Source organism: Pararge aegeria, chromosome 8 (assembly GCF_905163445.1).
Source record: "Pararge aegeria chromosome 8, ilParAegt1.1, whole genome shotgun sequence".
Lineage (NCBI taxonomy): Eukaryota > Metazoa > Arthropoda > Insecta > Lepidoptera > Nymphalidae > Pararge > Pararge aegeria.
The window spans coordinates 9,833,942-9,854,178 of NC_053187.1; the positions used below are offsets into that span (position 1 = coordinate 9,833,942).

Here is a 20,237-nt window from a genome sequence, read left to right on the forward strand (position 1 = left end):
TTTATAACATGATTCCTAAAGTAAATTTTGAACCTACCAATACATAAGTTTAAAGAATGTGTTAAAACACATTTATTACAGCGAGGGTACTATACAATCGATGAATTTCTTAATGCCAAGGTTGCTCCGGCTCCGGAAGCATCCGGCTTCGCTTTCATCTCTCACAAGGTAGAAAAATGAATTTTAAAATGTAAAATGTAAATTGTTGATATTGGAAAAGAGCAACTGCTGAGTTACTTGCCGGTTTCTTCTCGGGAGAATCTGCCTTCCGAACCGGTGGTAGAGTAACTACACACAGACAGACTTGACGTTTCAAAAGTGTTTATATTAGGCCTACTTGAAATAAATGAATTTTGAATTTTAATTTTTTTTTTTTATTTAAAGAAAAGGTTTTATTGTTTGTTCGCGGATATATTTTAAAATAAAAGATGTGTGCCAATCGTTACACTAGGTGCTATCGAAAAAGTTTGGACCCGATTACCTATCTTAAACTCGTATGCGTAAACTTAACTGTTATATTTAACTGCAATCTAAACGGCAAACTTGATTACTAAACTCTAAACTGTTCTGATATACAATAGTGTCAAATTTAAAGTCAGAAAATGATTTTTACGCTTAGATCAATATCTTCAATATCTAATCTTCAATCTACAAATACACTTTACACTACCTAACCTACTTTCAACAAATCATCTATATACCAATTGTGCAAACAATTGTATGTAAACGCTTCATAATTTTTTTTTGCGCTTCATAATTGCTTGATAAGTTATCTTAATATAATCATAAATCGAAATTAAAAAATATATAAATGGCAGGACCGACCGCAGGAATATATGCTCTAAATTTCATCCACATGGATGAAATTTAGAGCATATATTTCAATGGGTTCTTGGATGGTTTGATGGATTGTATACATCGTGTAAACTAGTCTTTTATAATTTTTCCTGTATATTAATGTGGAGTACAATAAAAGTGTATTCATTCATGGTTTGTACTCTCAAATGGATTGTTAGGTGGTTCTGCTTTACAATGAAGATCGTCGTTTGCTGGGTTAAAACCATTTAATGTTTAGTAATGAATCGTGAAATTATATTTTATTGACCGTTTAATCGGGACATACAACTTACATTTTGTATCACTATATGTTGATCCGGTTTCCTCATTGATCTGTCAAACTCGTGATGTCGATTGTAATTCCGCAGATTTCCTTCACGAGATTTGTCGCAACTGTAAACAAAGCGAGCATTTACGTAATTTCTTAAATATTTGCAAACCATACTGGATTATGTAGGTATATATCTATAAGTATGAGTCATATTACATTTACTACTCATGCCTGTTTCATGTAAACGGCCTCAGTACCGGTGTTGAATACAGATTTCGTGAAATCAATCATCAACCAATTTCGATATTTTCGTAGACCTTCAGGTAAACCATTTTCCGCCTACTTCATTTTTTTAAGTTACAAAATATAGAAATATGACAGAATTATAAGTGAAATGAAGTTGCATCAATTTACCATAGGGTCCATAGGTACTCGGTGGCTTACTATCTTATAAATTCTGAAATATAACACCATTGTCAATAACCTAAAAGCGTAAGGCTTAGAGTCCAGACTCTATGTTTCAAATGCATACCAAAATACTAATTAAATTATAACAAATATGTAACCATCACTATAAAGTAGGTTAAGGTTCTCAACTCGACTTATTATTTTTGTAGCGAACTTTTATCTATAAAAGGCCTTTGTCCAAGACGTATTATTTAATTAACTTCTGTATTATATTATGTTCATATATGTAAGACAGATGACATCTTTGTCAAAACATGTAGGAAACAAAAAAAATTGTGGTAACAAAGATTTAGATTAATACGTTTAACGCGAGTGGATGCCATTCAAAATTTGCCATTTTGTGGCGAAAATGAAATTCGACATTCGAAATCCGCCATTTTATTTATTTTTTATACTTCAAATCCCCGTCGTTTTGCGTCGAGGGTTTAAAATGGCTGTAAACCTAAAAGCGTTATGCTGTTGATTATTATTATTATTTATTTATTTTTATCTAATGACTTGTGTTTTCTATAGCCATAGTTACTGCAAGTTCATCTACATATTTGATATAGTGTTACGACTATCGATCTTACCTTTATTTTATGAGTGGTATTGGGATAAAAAGCTTTGAAAATCATATTGTGTAAAACACTGCATAATTTTTTCAATCTTACACAGTTATTTCTTTAGAAGTGTTAATTTCAAGAAAAGTTTGAATGCCTCATTATAGCGCTGGGACGGCAAGGATAACAATATAAAAACCGGTAAAGTGCGTGTCGGGCTATGCGCATTGTAGAGTTCCGTGGATAACCGTTCCAGTCCGAGTTCTTACACAAATATGGCTGGCCATATTTGTGTTTTAAACTTTTAAACCTTAAAAGCCTTCACTTTAAGATTTTACTTGTCAACCTACATTATTATATTTGAAATCCTCGCCAAATTAGGTACAGCTTTATAGTCGGTCAGTTTAAGACACATGACAGAACTGTTAGGTTTTCTTGTGGATATTGGATAGAAGTATGCGTTACTTTGCGGAATTCTATGAAACACTTAGGTTTTATTTGAATTTTTCACTAAACAACTATTCATTGTAAATTCATCATCACAATTGCGGGGTAAAACGTGCGTAGAGGGTGCATTACCGTAGATCTGTTTTGTGTGGAGTAAAAAGATAGAAGAAATTATAAATGGCACCATACAGATTTTCCGGCTTTTCGCGGAGTACCTATATAACAAATTATATTTCCTTGCAGAGTAAAAACCTCAAAAAGGGATATAAAAACATAATACTAACCTTGCAACTTCTATTCGCAGCGAATCCCCGCATATTTGCCGACGTAAGCAATGTCGACGCCTAGTTTTACGTCCACCTATGCAAGCACTCCATCGGGCCCATTCTGAATATGTAAGCGGTTTCTTTGCACCTTAATATAAAAAAAAAACTACTATTATAAGAGATTATTCTTCTGTAAATTAAAAAATCGGAGACTAGACGATACGATACCTTTTTGATTTTAGAACTCATATTAGGTTCATTATCACCATTCGAATAAAAATTTTCAACGTATTTTTTTTAAATGATATTTCCTTCTTACAAATAAGTTATCTGCGTATGAATTCATTTCAAATAGCTCGACGATATTGTCAGTACGATTTCATAGAAGGAAATTTTAAAGTTAGTTAAACTGCCTCGTAGAACTAAGAAGTTCGTTCAGCGTTCAACTAAAGATCATAGTATCTGGGTTCGATTCCCGAAGTAGGCCAAAAATTGTAAAATATTAAATAGTGTTAGTGCCAACACGCATTTATAAAATTGGCGATGTCTGCACCCGAGCTTGAGAATATACGTTAAACCCTCTGCCCCGGCTACCATTACTAACATATTTAACTATAAGTGATAAAAATCGTTAATTCCACTAACCCGCATTGGAGACCTACGTCTAACAGTAGGACATCGAAGGAGTAAGGATATGTAAATAGATAAAAGGTTAAGTAAATTCTACCAGTCAGTCCTAGCAGTCTGTTTTCCCCATGTTTTCCAAATCCAAAAGTTGCCCGAAAGAGATTGGTATTATGTGTTAAGGCCGCCATCTTTGTCTTTGTTTTCCTATTTTTCTTTTACTTCCATAACTTGTAGTGTAGTGTGCAAATAAAGGGTATAAATAAATTGAGTTTACATTTTTGTCGTCTTAAATCAGTGACCCAGTTAATCTGTCTACTACTATTTATTAGTGTAAAATAATATATTTTTTTATTTTTTAAACAAATTTTTTATTTTGGTGATTAAGAAGCATCTTATATAAAGTGTAAGCGGTGCGGTGCGGCAGCAGCGGTATCAATTCGATTAATTGCGTCGTTTTATGAAAGTATTTGAATACAGGTAGATAACTACTTAAATCGATCAGCTGCTACTTAATTTCACTTGCTTCAACGGTAATGGAAAACATCGTGAGGTATCCTGCATGCCTGAGAGTTCTACATAATGTTCTCAAAGGTGTGTGCAGTCCACCAACCCGCAATTAACCCCTCCTCGTTATGGGAGCAGACCCGTGCTCTGTAGTGGGCCGATAAAGGGTTTATGTGATGATGATAATGACTGTAGATTGGACGGATTAAGAGGCTGTCGTTGTTCAACGATCCAAAAATTACTGTGTAAACTTACTCTTTTTCAATGCATTTTCTTTACTGTTTTTAAACCGTTCCAAATTTATGTCCTCGGGTGATTGTTCGATTTCAATCTGCAACCATAACAGTGTATTCTTGTACAGATAAAAGATATAATTGTATTGATTCATAATAGAACACGTCAACAATTTGTCGTTTCGAGAACTAGGTCAGCGGTTTTCAAACCTGTTGTACATACAATGGTCGCATATTTTAATTTTGTTACACGACATTCATTTTTGGAGGAAATGCATTGGATTAACAATAATTGCAATGCCAACAATAGTATGATATTTATAAACTCTTCAATGGGACTTCAATTTGGCAACAATGGGATATTACATTTTATTAGTACTAAAAGAAGGTCATACTTACGTGATGTCCTCGAGAAATTTCCATGACAACGATGAGTGAGAATACCAAATACTGTTGGAGCCACATAATACCTATTAGTATCGAGTAATAGGTAGTCATCCGAACTCGACATCTGTTGACGAAAATGATACAACTTTATTACGTACTAGCGGTCCCCGTGACATAGTCCGTTTTGGTACAACTTCTGATACCCCTACCTGCGTCGTATAGTTCGTCCGGGCTATTAGGTACTTTGTTTGGTCAGCTTATAATGGCCAAAGATTAATGGTAAATAGTCCATAACCGTACTAAGGATTTTGGCTCAAATCAAATGCAAAAAGAAGTTTTTCAGAACCAGGAGAGTTTAACAAGTTAAAACAAACAAACGCTTCAGCTTCAGCAGCAGAAGGAGATTTCTAAATGTTTGTTTACAGGCATATGAGCTTTCCCGCCACAAGAATCAAAAATGCGGGTTCAAAGACAATATCGGTAATTGTTTGAAGGGATTTGTTTAGAAAAAAACTTGGACTTAATGACAATTTCTATTTTTATTAGTTTTTTTTATTGACTGACCTTTGGGTTTTTCGTTATTTTCTTTTTCTAAATGATCCCTGGGGCAAACATAACAATACACACACTCAATGTAAAAGTAAAGTACGAGATATTTGACTTAGCTAGTATACCTATAGCCAATCTCGAACATCTTGCTAGCGAAGGATTTTATGAAAATTCAACTCTGAGTTGGAAATTAGGATTGGAAGGTTGAAAGTCCTAAGTTTAGTTGAAATTGCTGCCTTCAAACTGGAAGGTATTAAGGGAGTCTGTCTAAAATAAATTTCGTTGTAAGTATCACTTATATTTATATTTATAATTGAGTTTATCAGTACCAGCTCGTTGTTAGAAAATTTGCATTTTTTACCCCCGTGCCTCGGATATCCTTGTGTGTTGGTAGCCTAGTGAGGACTTCGGCCTCTATTTTGGGGAGACCGAGTTCTATCCCCTAAAACTTTTCGGTGAGTTTTAAGCAACTTTAATTAAATATCATTTATTTAAACGATGCACGAAAACATCGCCAAGAAACCTGCGTGTGTTAGGAAATAGGGAATTACAGCACTTTATCTATGATAAACCCCATGATTATATTAAATATATCAACAAATCATAGTTTGTATACTCATTGATAATGTATTGAAAATAGAATAATGGACTTTAGTAGACTGTCAAATAAAAGTATAGGATCTATGGCGAGAGACGCGAGTTTGACAAGTTAGATTGGCGGCAAAAGAAAAGTGAGGACGGATTTAAATTAATGAATTGAGAAAAGGAGATTAAGTAAAGTATTTTGGATAGAACGTTACAAATTGGGAATAGATGATTTATAATGGAAACGATATACTTAAGGAAATATTGTTGTGACGAAACAAGAGTCGTATGTATTGGTGATGGAGTTGAGATAAGTTGTTGGTACTATGTTGGTACCTGATGTTGCATCAGATAAGTATATCTCTTATATCCTTTGGGTTATTCAGGTATAATATATGGAGCCCTAGCACTATTTTATACAGATAGCGTATGTAGCAGAGGTTGCTCTATACAAACAACTTGTTCCAAAAGTCCTGATGTTATAAGTGATCATAGTAGTTATGTTTGACCTTTCTTATATGTCTTGTATCAAAGGGCTTAGCGTTATAACATATGACAATGTTGTAATTGTGTTTATAAGTTTTGTTTTAATTGATTGAATAAAAGAGCAACGGTAGAGTTTCTTGCCAGTGGTCTTCTCTGCCGAAGACAGCATTCCGAACTGGTAGTAAAGTCATTTGAAGGTAACAAGTAATATGAATTATAGAGAAGCCTAATATACAGTATTAGAGTCAGTCCAGTTGTTTTATTTCACTCCTTGGGAAGTCAGGTTTATAGAGTACAGACCCACAACACTGCTCTAAAGCAGGTTGGTGGGATTTAATGATGTCTTTTATAAATTTAATACTTTAATAGGAAGGAAGAATAATAGTCATGAGAATAAATAAGAACTGCTAAGAAACTAGGTATTTAGCTTCAATAATACTGTTAATTAATGAAAGATTTAAGTGCCATCCTGAACATTGTGGGTATTGAAGTGAATATCTGAATACCTGGGCCTTCCATTTTTTTTATATTTTTTAGCATCAGAAGTTGGATCCTATTCATGTCCAATTTATGCCTTTCTCTAATGCAGATTTACTTTTTTTAGAACCATCCCGTCAAATATGGACATAGTAAAGAGTTTGATGTTTATTATGATGCCTCAACTATTTGCTGTTATGTGCTAAAACAGAAACACTCTGGAGACAAAGCACCATGCTTGGTGAAATTCTGTTTAAGGATATGTGGTCCGGGGAACCAATGGATAACCATCTTGGCAAATGTGGATATAGTACATGGATTGATGTTTTTGATGATGTTTCAACTAATAGCTGGTATGTGCTAAAACAGAAACACTCTGGAGACAGAGCACCAGACTTGGTAAAATTCCATTGAAGTATATGTGGTCTGGGGAACCAATTGATGTGATATTTTTATTTATCTTTTCTTTTTGTGGTTTCTACTTTTGAAAGATAGTACTTATTACCTGAAACTGATATGGCCTAGTGGCTCTTTGTTTATTTTGCTGAAATGATTAAGTCCAAAATAGAATTGATTTAAGTTTGTTTGTGATAACCAACGAGTCAAGTTGGCCAAACAGAATGTGTAATAAGTTTGATAAATTTGAATTATCAAGTTTTATTTAACTAGTCTGGTTAGACAAATGGAATTTGTGTTAAGCTTTATTTTATTAGTCTGTCAAGGTTAAAATACATAAACTGGTCAGGTTAGCCGAACGGAATGTGTGATATATTTTTCCTATGATTCTTATTTATTACATACAAGATTTCAAGTTTAAATTGAGCAACTAGTCAAGTTGGCCAAACAGAATGTGTGATAAGTTTGATAAATTTAAAATTTTAAGTTTTATTTAACTAGTCAGGTTAACCAAATGGAATTTGTGTTAACTTTTATTTTATTAGTCTGTCCAGGCTAAAATAAATTAACTGGTCAGGTTAGCCGAACGGAATGTGTAATAGATTTTTCTTTTAATTCTTATTTATTACATACAAGATTTCAAGTTTATATTGAGCAACTAGTCAGGTTAGCCAAGCTGTTGACTTTTATTTAGGAACTATTCTATGTACTTCGAGATCGAAGTACTTGTCAGGAAAGCCGAGATAGGAGAGATTGTGTAAATTATTCAGAACATATAAAATAATACACAAAAAACAAAACAAAACAAAAAAAAAAAAAAAAAAATTCTTGGTAGAATAGAATATGATTATGTGTCAGAAAATTACTACTGAATAGCTTAATGAAATAGTTTCGTTTCTATGTTGGGTTGTGTGAAGAAAAGAATTAGGAGTCAGCTTAAATGTTGTGGGTTAGGTTAGGTCAGTGATCTTTCAGTATGATGTTGAGAGAAGTTTTTAAAAATGATATAATTAAAATACAATATTAAACTAAATTAATGTTGCTGCTGCAAAGGAAAATATATTAGTTGCATTATAAATAATTAGATTATACTTAGGTTTACAGTTGTTTAAATTATCAAATTTTATGTGAAATTTTAAGAGTCCTTGCATGATAAATGATTCTGTTAAACAGGTGGTTTAATTGATGTTTAGATTGAAATAAAACATTGAATAATAGAAATAACAATTGAACAAACATTGAATATACCTTGGCTTTTATGATGAGATGATAAAAAAAAAAAGATGTAAACTAATAGAAATAATTCCATCTTAGCGTTTTTATATTAATTGTTTTATATTTATCTTATATATTACTTGACTTGGACAGTGGAAAAAATATGAATATCACCAGTGGGTGATGATGTTATTGATATCACTTGAGAGTGATGATGATGTGGATATCACTAGTGGGTGATGATGTTATTGATATCACTTGAGAGTGATGATGTTGTTGATATCACCAGTGGGTGATGATGTTATTGATATCACTTGAGAGTGATGATGTTGTTGATATCACCAGTGGGTGTTGGTGTTTTGGTATATATTGGTTTGACTATTAGACTGTACCGATTGTATCTGTGACTAAATGAGACTAACAATGTCAATGACAGAATTGATGGGAAATACATTTACCTGTGTGGATATTTTGATAAAGTTGGACTGGAGGCAAAAGGATAAATTGTTTTGAGATTTATATTGAGATGGAAATATTTGGATTGTGATTGTACATGTTAAAATGTACAAGATAATAGAAAATGAGTATTTTTTATTTACATTGTTGAAAATTAATCATTTTACTTTATTAGAAGTATTATATTGTTGTAATATGTTAAATGGTGTGGAATTTTAATGAAAATTTTTTTTGGTCTCTTTCACTTTAATTATAAAATGTTATGATTATGCCTATCTTTTGATAAAATATTGTTTACAGTTTATTGATAAAAGTGTATACAGAATGTAACTGATTTGATGATTTTTTATGCTTATATACCATTTGAACTAATGTTATAGAGATGTACATAAGATGATGTACTTATAAGGATGTTCTTTGAACCTAAAGACTTATGATACAATACATATACCTAAAAAGAATAACCCTATGTACTTCGAGAACGAAGTACTTGTCAGAATGGCCGTGTTAGGAAATAGGGAATTACAGCACTTTATCTATGATAAACCCCATGATTATATTAAATATATCAACAAATCATAGTTTGTATACTCATTGATAATGTATTGAAAATAGAATAATGGACTTTAGTAGACTGTCAAATAAAAGTATAGGATCTATGGCGAGAGACGCGAGTTTGACAAGTTAGATTGGCGGCAAAAGAAAAGTGAGGACGGATTTAAATTAATGAATTGAGAAAAGGAGATTAAGTAAAGTATTTTGGATAGAACGTTACAAATTGGGAATAGATGATTTATAATGGAAACGATATACTTAAGGAAATATTGTTGTGACGAAACAAGAGTCGTATGTATTGGTGATGGAGTTGAGATAAGTTGTTGGTACTATGTTGGTACCTGATGTTGCATCAGATAAGTATATCTCTTATATCCTTTGGGTTATTCAGGTATAATATATGGAGCCCTAGCACTATTTTATACAGATAGCGTATGTAGCAGAGGTTGCTCTATACAAACAACTTGTTCCAAAAGTCCTGATGTTATAAGTGATCATAGTAGTTATGTTTGACCTTTCTTATATGTCTTGTATCAAAGGGCTTAGCGTTATAACATATGACAATGTTGTAATTGTGTTTATAAGTTTTGTTTTAATTGATTGAATAAAAGAGCAACGGTAGAGTTTCTTGCCAGTGGTCTTCTCTGCCGAAGACAGCATTCCGAACTGGTAGTAAAGTCATTTGAAGGTAACAAGTAATATGAATTATAGAGAAGCCTAATATACAGTATTAGAGTCAGTCCAGTTGTTTTATTTCACTCCTTGGGAAGTCAGGTTTATAGAGTACAGACCCACAACACTGCTCTAAAGCAGGTTGGTGGGATTTAATGATGTCTTTTATAAATTTAATACTTTAATAGGAAGGAAGAATAATAGTCATGAGAATAAATAAGAACTGCTAAGAAACTAGGTATTTAGCTTCAATAATACTGTTAATTAATGAAAGATTTAAGTGCCATCCTGAACATTGTGGGTATTGAAGTGAATATCTGAATACCTGGGCCTTCCATTTTTTTTATATTTTTTAGCACGTGCCTCAGATTTCTCCATAAAAAGTGGGAAGTCTACCGCACTAGGCCGCCGCACTAGCTAACCTTCCTTAACCTCTTAGGAGACCCGTGTCCAGCAGTGGGTCGGTGAAGACTTAGTAATAATGATCACCGCACTTCAGATACTAATTATTCTTACTAAGATGTTATAATGCCAGTAATTATAGCGTAGCGTATAAACGTCTTTGTCCAATGAGAAAAGTGCCCAGCCATGGGACTGGCTTAGACTGAGGATGACGATGACTTCGAGGATGGTTATAATAATCATTCGGATAAAGGTTATTAGTGTGCCAATTCGACGCCTATTAATCCGTAAGCTAAGCTTTGTACGTCTATTTTTTTCGTAAATTTCAGTAATATTCAATTAATCTCTCTTTATCCATGATTTTTGGCTCACTTATTATTATACATAACATAGTATAAACGTAAAAGTTCATACTATAAGCTTTTACGTGTATAATATTTGTTTCGTATTAAATTATGAAAATGCCTATTAATAATGGCCCAGTTCGGTTTTAATTTTATGCCTCTAGTACTCCGGATATGGATTTAATGTGCCAAGTTATAAATTGATATTTATAATTATCATAACTTATTTTTATATAAATTTCTTGTATAGGTATAATATACTTATAGTTGTATTCGATTGTTAAGCAAAGCTCATTGGTAAAATAATTACTCACTTTGACATGACTAATTAACTATTTAATGAAATAGGTACGCAAGGCGTCGATTACCCACAATAGTTGTGAGATTCGTAATTTGTGAAGCCGCTATAAATCAATTCTTGATTTGCCGATTTTATTGCGTAACTCGAATAGTAAACTAAGAAGGTGATACTCTGTGCTATAAGGAATTATTTTCATCAATAAATTTCTACCAAATGATATTCTGTCTTTCCCGCTCTAATAAAATCCTATACCATCTTGCAAAGCCTTCCCCATACCTGTGAAAGGCCTGCCAGTTAAGCCGATTCAAGCCCAGACAAGCAAACAAACTGGCAAAAAAGTGTTTGGGCTTAAATATTCATATTAGCTTAATTAATAAGCGGTTGTTGTTTTAAAATCACATACAGACAGTTCAATATATTTGTTTGTATATATATTAAATATTAGAAAGAACCGCAACCTCGAATAAAATGTCTCGTGTTACAAACAATGGATCAAGAACAATGCAATTAGTGAGTGCTACATACGTATTTGACACCTTGTATCTGAGAATACCGTTTAGAGGCAAGCCATATGTGGAAGGAATCATGTCGTAACACTTTTCATAATAGCATAAGATAGGCATATTATTTTAACCCAAAACAGAAATGTAGGTCATGCAGAAAACTGTTGTATTCAAAATGGTTTCATACGTACCATAAGTGTCCTATACAAGAAGACATTAATAGCACTTTGTGTTGATTTCCTTAAAATTTTCGTGAAGTTAACGGCATGTAACTGAAACAATAGAATCAATCATCATCATCACTATCATTACTTCAACCGATTGAGGTCCACTGCCGCATAGAGTTCCAAAATGTACGGTTCTGGGCCGCTTCCTTACTCACAGCGACCTATCAATGCTGCGTTGCACCTTGGGACACCAACGTCTATCAGTTCTCCAAACTATTGCTCCCGCCTATTGCCACATCAGCTTTACAACTCGCTGAGCTATGTCAGTAACTCTAGTTCTTCTACGGATCACTTTTTTTGATCACAGATACTCTTTATCACCTGCTAAATGACTATGAGCCTTACGAACTAAGTGCCCACGCTTCAGATCTCATCATCACTGTCGACACGAACTGATTGAAGAATTTCCTCTTAGTTGGATTCAATTAATTTTACAAATATTAAATCAACTATCGACATAACTCAAATAGTTTCTGAGTTAAAGTGGCAATAGTTTGGGCTATTATATATTAGAAAACCGATACTATACGCTTATGTCACTTTGTTCAAGTTATCATGAGTACTTAGCAAGTATAAGAGTCGAAACACCGCATTGTCAGAGTTAGAAGAATTTATTTAATAAGTTAGGAGAAATTATTTCCCTTATAAATTTCAAATTGCGAACGCTGCTATTTTCCTGTCATCAAAGCCGTTTATATTATTACGCTCTTAAGTTTGATACGCCGTTGTGGGACAGAATACTGTTAGAGAATAAATTGTTCATCTTGATCCCTTTTCAGATTTATATAGACAAAAATAAATATGTATAATAATTGATGGATCAACTAGATGGGCCATCTAGTTGATCCGTCAATTATTACCACAGACAGTAAGAGGAAAAACAACGCCTATAAACAGAGCAGAACTTTGCAGTCCATGCACGGAAAAGGTCCTCGTGCCGTCCTTTGTTCATCAACTTGACGCGTAGTTGTAAAGCCTCATAAGCCTATAATCACACTGGAAACCACACACAGCAATAAATAATAATAGCTTGGCGGCAGAAATAAGTAGGTATGGCGGTAATACCTACTTCCCCTGACGAGTTCTGATTTCTGATGCCGGGTGAGATTTGGATAGCAACATACAAAATGACTGCCTGTTGAGTGCCTGTTGATATGGAAGGTATGTACTGAGTCAATTAATAAAACAGTACTTAACTCGTCATCATCCAAAATACGGAAACGAGCATCTTTAAATGAAATTTAATGAATGGCAATTTAAATGAAAGATAACTTGCTCCTTGCCTACAGCCAGATACCTACTATTTTGTGGTATGCTACTCTTGTCAACGTTTATAAAATGACGACCTTCCTAGCGCAGTGGGGAGTGCTGTGTGTTTAAGTGTGAGGTTCCGATTCAAGGCAGAGAAAATCTGGGAAATTATGGTTTCATCCCAGAATCAGAATTTTCTCAGGTCTGCTCTGGCTTCTACCGTGGCTAGTTACCACCCTAACGACAAAGCCGTTCCGCTTAGCGATTTAGCGTTCCGGTACAATGTCGCGTAGAAACCGATTAGAAGTATGGGTTTAAAATAAATGACATACCCCTAACAGGTGAGCCCGTCGTCGTCTTTGACTGCATCATCACTTAGGAGGCAGATGAAATTGCAGAAATATTAAATCTATACATTTAAATTTTGAAAGGTAATTAGTTATTTATAAAAAGCAATAATATCAACCAAGAAACGTTTAAAAAAAATACACCCGTGGGACAAGGGGGTTCTAAAATCGTATGGCCTTGGCTAAAAACATGAAAGTTGGCGTTTCCAGTTGATTATAAAACAACTGCATAAGCGTTTTCTAAAGAGGTCTACCTACTGCCACTATCGTCCCTACTACACCATAATATATGAAAATTCATTTACTTCAAATGTGGTTTTGAAAGCTGGTTAAGCGCGGCTCATATTGTAAGACTTAAATTTTTAACCATTCCGTTCATGCACCACAATTGAAGTCATGATCTGCTTGAACTAGACCACTATCGTTGACCTCCATTCACATCTCATAGGCCCTATTTTTTTCGATAAAACGTGGCCCTTGCTAGTTATCGTCGACCGCTGGGGATCGATATGTGTACTTGGACCACTTCGTGTGTCATCTATGTAGAAAATCCTAAAAGGTTTATCAGTTTTTTTTTTAGTTTTTAGGTATCTATGGTAAAATATTACTGTATTAATTAAAACCAGTTATAATAAATTCTTCAAAATATTATTGTAGTTTTTTTTAACAACACCTCTTTCATTTTACACCCCAGGTTTAACCCATAAAATGTATAGGCTACAAAGAAAATTAACTGGTGATGTTAACAAAATGTTTCACACCTTAAAATAACGAATATATCTCGGAAAATGTAAAGCTTCTGGAAACGGAAAAAAACACTGAAAAGTTGTTGCGAGTAACGCAAGTACAAAGCAGAAATTAATCTTAATCAGAACAGGGGAAAGAATTAATCTTAACTTTATCTTATCATCGCTTAGATCAGAATTTTTTTTATTTTTTATGCTTTTGATTAGCAATTCACCTTTCATTTCTATCATTGTAAAATAATAATAATATGTACCCGTTTGAATATTCTTAAGAAATATTTAATATGTTTAAGGTAATTAGATAAGTACCTACATAAACTTTAGGTAACATTTAGTTCCTGTGTTCATGAAGGTATTTTATAATCTAATATTATTAACTAATATTATTATATCTGACGATGCAGCCCTTACTGACACAAATATGAAAAGGCAAAAATTTTTAAGCACAAGTGAACTTGATATACCATAACAAGGTATTGACTTATTTTCTCTGCTGGATTTTGTTTAATGTTTTACCAGATTATATGATTTATTATGTACCTTAAACTTCTATGATATCGTAGTGACATCTTTTAAAATTGTATTTTTCCTTTTGGGTATGTTAGTTTATCTATCTTTCTATACTTATTATATTGAGAAATATTTTTGTTTATTTGTGCCCAATATACTCCGAATCTACTGAATTGATTCCAACAATGTTTTTACCAATAAGAGGATTAACTTTAACGAAATGACGTAGGATATATTAGGTCCTTACATATGAAATTGGCGTTTTATAAGGCAGGAACATAAAGTCGTTTTTTTTAATAAGTCGATATGTTGTCCTGAAGCAACAGTGGCCAAGAGCCACTGACCCGCCTCGGTTGTTTAGGAGCAAGCTTATTGTTTGCAGTTCCTGATAAAAGACATCCGCCGTAATCGACTGGCCAGATTGAAGAAAGCTGTGTACTGTGAACGACACCGGCACTAGTGCACCAAACGCTCACAAGTAATTTTGTTTGAGTTAATTTTCTCTTGGGACAGGATTTGGCTGGTTCGCCAGAGTTCAGTTATTACGATGAGTGTTTCCGATTATCGTATAGGATCTACTTTTCATCACAGGTCAATTTAAAAACCTATTCTATTATGCCGGTTGAGTAATGTAACAAATCATTCGACGCGCGTTAGTCGGTTTGCTGCACTAAATTCACCACCTTTCAAGCTTTTTCAATTTGCTTCAAGTAGAATAACCATTTTATCACTAACACCGTAGCCTGCAGCTAGCTAGTTCGAACGTTGTTTGGGATGGATCTACTTCCACAATAGCCTTCAATTCCTCAATATCGACTTTGGTCGCCGGCCATCCACGGGTCTGGTTCTGCAGGTTAAAATTTCCAGAACGAAAACGTTGGAACCAAAAACGCACTGTAGTTTCTTTTGCCGCCATACACATCATGAGTCCTTCGAGCCATTTCTGCAGCACTGGGTCAACCCGTACTTGTAAATCACGCGATATTTAAAATTTTCCATTTTGCAAACTGAGTGACGCAAAGAAAGACCCAAAAGAGGAAAAAATAAATTAATGAGAGTTTTCAAACACACAGCATGAGGAAATAGCTGCATTAATTTGAAATTGGAGTTCCTAAGCAAAGAGGAGATATTTGAGATCAAACGCGGATGAAGTCCATAATATTGTTACTACCCTAGACACGGTTTTAATTATTAAAAGATTCCCTCAGTTTAAGTATCATCCTTATTATCGTTCTCGTGTCTCACAGCTGGGCATCACATCTCTCATAAGAGAGAAGACTCTAAAGCTAAGATCGACCACTCTGCACAGATGTAAGCTGGTGGGCTTTAATTCATTTATTAATTATTTAACACTTACTTCAATCACGTTATATGCTCTCTGAGGATTGAACAGTGCCAATTTCTTCACTCCGGGCTAGTTTATTGAGAGTTTCTAGCCGCAAAATCCCATTATTCAAATATTTTTATCCGAACCCAGGAAGCCCTGGACCCCGTCTTTCACTGTTGAACATGCTCAACACGCGACCAAAGAGGCAGTTAACATATGTTATAGTGCTATTTATAGGACATAAACTAGAAACAAACTGATGCTAATGGTAAATTAACGCAGATGTATTCCCAGGAATCTCGAATGAATCACGGGATAGACTTGCTCCATCTGTATAAATAAGACACAAACATTAAGAATTACGATTAGGCGTACACAAACCGTCTTGAACATAAAGTACACCTGGCGAGTTCAAGTTTAATTAATATGCAAATCATGTAATAAGACTAAGTTTAGTTTTACATTAACGTTTACGTTAGGTAGGTACCCCACAAAAGTTAGAGACTAAAGATAGGCAGAACTAGATATACCTTTATCGATAATAATGATTTAAGAAGAAGAAAAAGACTGAGAAATCAGGAAGTTCATAAATTCAAATTCAAAATTTATTTATTTTAATTAGGCCTAATTAATAAGCACTTTTGAAACATCAAGTCAGTCTGTTTGTAGTGACTCTACCACCGGTTCGGAAGGCAGATTCCACTGAGAAGAGCCGGCAAGAAACTCAGCAGATTGCTCTTTTCCAACATCATTTTAAAGTTAACAATCTTTAGAAAAGAAAGCTCCGAATGACTCAGCGGGTGATGGATAGAATATGGGAGCATCTCTACGTTATAAAAATTAATATTAATGTTATATGTGTAATATTAGTTACACACTTTTATTATGTGCCTCTTTGGTCTAGTAGTTAGCAGGGAAAACTTGGTTTTGAGAACGTTTGCCGAGTCGGGCCGAGAATGGCTAAGTATTGGATTATTTTGTTATTGATTTTACTTTAAAAAATTATCAGTACCTGTCCGAAGGTGTCCTTAAACCGAAGAACACGTTAAACCGTCGTCATACTCAATGTTATTCCATAACTATAAGAAAGATCGTCCAGAATCGATGGAGAGAGCTATGTTGGGAGTATACGTGATCAAATAGAAAATGAGAACAATCCGTAGAAGAACTAGAGTTAGGTTGGGTTACCAAAGCGCTGGAATGGCGATCCCGCATCAGTAAATGCAGCGTTGGTTGATCCCTAGCGAGGTGGACAGACTACATAAAGTAAGTCGCTAGAAACAAGAGACCCAGGACCGTGGATTTTAGAACTCTCTACAAAATACCTGTATCCAACAGTGGAAATCAGAATGGGCCACTCCATTCTGATATAATTGTCTTTTGTATCAGCATCGTCATAATCAACATCCTCAACCTGAGGCAATTAATGTTCGACTGCTAGGACATGCCTCCTCAAAATTAGAAGAGAGGATTTGAGAGTTTTGGAAGACTCAAAAACATAGTAACATAGACTCTAATAAAATATAATTGAGTTAGTAAGTGTTTTTTTGTCCACAATACTTGGCGTTTAAAGTAAGTTAACTTAATAATTTCAAAGAGCTTACTTTCAAATAGATAACATATTTGAATTTAAAATATTTTGGAAGAAGCTACCGCGAAATAAAACGTTACAATGAATTAAACTACTTTCTTGCTTGTTTGGCTCCACTGGTTGTCTTTTTGAATGCTTAACCCTTCAGTGAAATCACTTCGTTTCGTAAAGCTTTTCTACTCCTTGTGACAGGTTAATTCATTAGTATTCACGACACTACACGAAGAAATAACCAATAGCTTCCAATTACGCAAAGGACTGCGAGAAATTATTACATTTTGGGTTACATCTGCAAACCCACATCTTGACCTTAGAATAATAATTCTTGGACCGTATGAACCTCTTGGTACTATAGTTTTATTACAATAAATCTGTGAAATTTTGGACAGAGTATGGATTTTGAGATCATACTTAGCAGGCTATCTTGTTAGCTCAAACCAGGATGGTTTGCCCAGAACCACTACGCTGGATATAGTAGTAATAGCACAGAGGACGCTCGCCTCGTACGTCACCCGCGGGAAGACTATGGTGACAAATGCAATCTGATCTGCTGTCACAACACGACAAATTTACTAACGGCATTAGGTTACGTATAGAATGTTATAACGCGTTTAGGAATGCGCGGTCATGTGATCCCATACGAGAGTAACGCAACCATCAGTCGCGGGTGACTAAACACGATCGTAAATCTACGCATCTTTGCCCCACCTCATTGCTAGTTCCTCAAACATTATGATATACGCTCGTCAATCCTCATCTCTTGCATAAATTACCCATTTGATTAATTGATATACATTGAATATAAAAACGGTACGATGCGCAAAATTAATTTACGAGACAAGTTCCTGAAACCTGTCATTCTTGTCGCTATAGGCCATTTGGTTACATCATCAGTGAAATTATTTTAGTCATTCATTGAAATTAGTAGATGACTGACGTCATCAGTTTAGTAAGCAAGTACATCTTTTTAGATCTATCGACAGAAGTATAGAAATTAATCCCAAATATATTTTGATATGCTATACCGATAAGGCTCGTAATATGAATATTTGAGTGATGGTTGGTGGTTAAGCATTAAGTATGCCTTAAGTTAGAGGAAGATTGGAAGGAAGCGCATACATTTTTCTTTTATTTTTTTTATTTTAATTCTGCTTAAACAAGGATTGCCTATAACCACTCTTTTCAAGTCGATTGCATTATTAATTTATTCAAGAACCAATCGCGCCATAAGTACATGTACCTGAGTATTAGAAGCGGAAATCAAAACCAACGTTTTGAAAATTTTTGTCTAATCTTTGGAGCGACTGACCCTTTTTTATGCTACTTTCATAAGCAGATAACTTTATGACGACAAATCTGAGCTTTTGGTTCCTAAAAGACTTAACCAATTCCAAGGAACTTTTTCAATTAGACAAGTAGAAAAATGATGCGTGTGTTAGGAAATAGGGAATTACAGCACTTTATCTATGATAAACCTGATGATTATATTAAATATATCAACAAATCATAGTTTGTATACTCATTGATAATGTATTGAAAATAGAATAATGGACTTTAGTAGACTGTCAAATAAAAGTATAGGATCTATGGCGGGAGACGCGAGTTTGACAAGTTAGATTGGCGGCAAAGAAAAGTGAGGACGGATTTAAATTAATGAATTGAGAATAGAAGATTAAGTAAAGTATTGTGGATAGAACGTTACAAATTAGGAATAGATGATTTATAATGGAAACGACATACTTAACGAAATATTGTTGTGGCAAAACAAGAGTCGTATATACTGGTGATGGAGTTGAGATAAGTTGTTAAAAGTTGTTGGTACTATGGTTGTACCTGATGTAGCATCAGATAAGTATATCTCTTATATCCTTTAGGTTATTCAGGTATCATATATGGAGCCATAGCATTATTTCATACAGATAGCTTATGTAGCATACGTTGCTCTATACAAACAATTTGTTTCAAAAGTCCTGATGTTATTAGTGATAATAGTAGTTATGTTTGACCTGTCTTATATGTCTTGTATCAAAGGGCCTAGCGTTATAACATATGATAATGTTGTAATTGTGTTTATAAGTTGTTTTAATTGATTGAATAAAAGAGCAACGGTAGAGTTTCTTGCCAGTGGTCTTCTCTGCCGAAGACAGCATTCCGAACTGGTAGTAGAGTCATTTGAAGGTAACAAGTAATATGAATTATAGAGAAGCCTAATATACAGTATTAGAGTCAGTCTAGTTGTTTTATTTCACTCCTTGGGAAGTCAGGTTTATAGAGTACCGACCCACAACACTGCTCTAAAGCAGGTTGGTGGGCTTTAATGATGTCTTTTATAAAATGAATACTTTAATATGAGAAACTAGGTATTTAGCTTCAATAATACTGTTAATTAATGAAAGATCTAAGTGCCATCCTGAACATTGTTGGTATTGAAGTGAATATCTGAATACCTTGGCCCTTTCCAACCTTTATATTTTTTTAGCACGTGCATGTCTATTAGACTACGATCGCAAGAAGCAGAAATTTTACGCAAACGAAGTCCCGGGGTAACAGCTTATTCATATATAATCTACGTTTGATTTGCCGAATAAAAAACTTACAAGTCATTGCGAAAAATTATAACTTGATTGATTTTTCATATAAAAAAGTGGATGCGTAGTCAGCCGTCCAAAAAGTGCTGACGAATGTAATTCTTAGATACAAGATAAGAGCTTAAAG

General features: G+C 34.1%; 1 protein-coding gene across 1 annotated transcript in view; it reads right to left on the reverse strand.

Annotated features, from left to right (window-relative positions):
* Positions 1-20,237, reverse strand: part of LOC120625752 (vitamin K-dependent protein C) — a 45,152-nt gene that overhangs the window by 19,547 nt on the left and 5,368 nt on the right. The window contains exons 2-6 of the mRNA XM_039892942.1: positions 11,715-11,795; positions 4,595-4,706; positions 4,218-4,293; positions 2,850-2,979; positions 1,131-1,230 (exon numbers count right to left, since the gene is read on the reverse strand). Coding sequence (XP_039748876.1) covers positions 1,131-1,230; positions 2,850-2,979; positions 4,218-4,293; positions 4,595-4,693 — 405 coding nt within the window. The 5' untranslated portion in view covers positions 4,694-4,706; positions 11,715-11,795. The remainder of the gene's footprint in view (positions 1-1,130; positions 1,231-2,849; positions 2,980-4,217; positions 4,294-4,594; positions 4,707-11,714; positions 11,796-20,237) is intronic.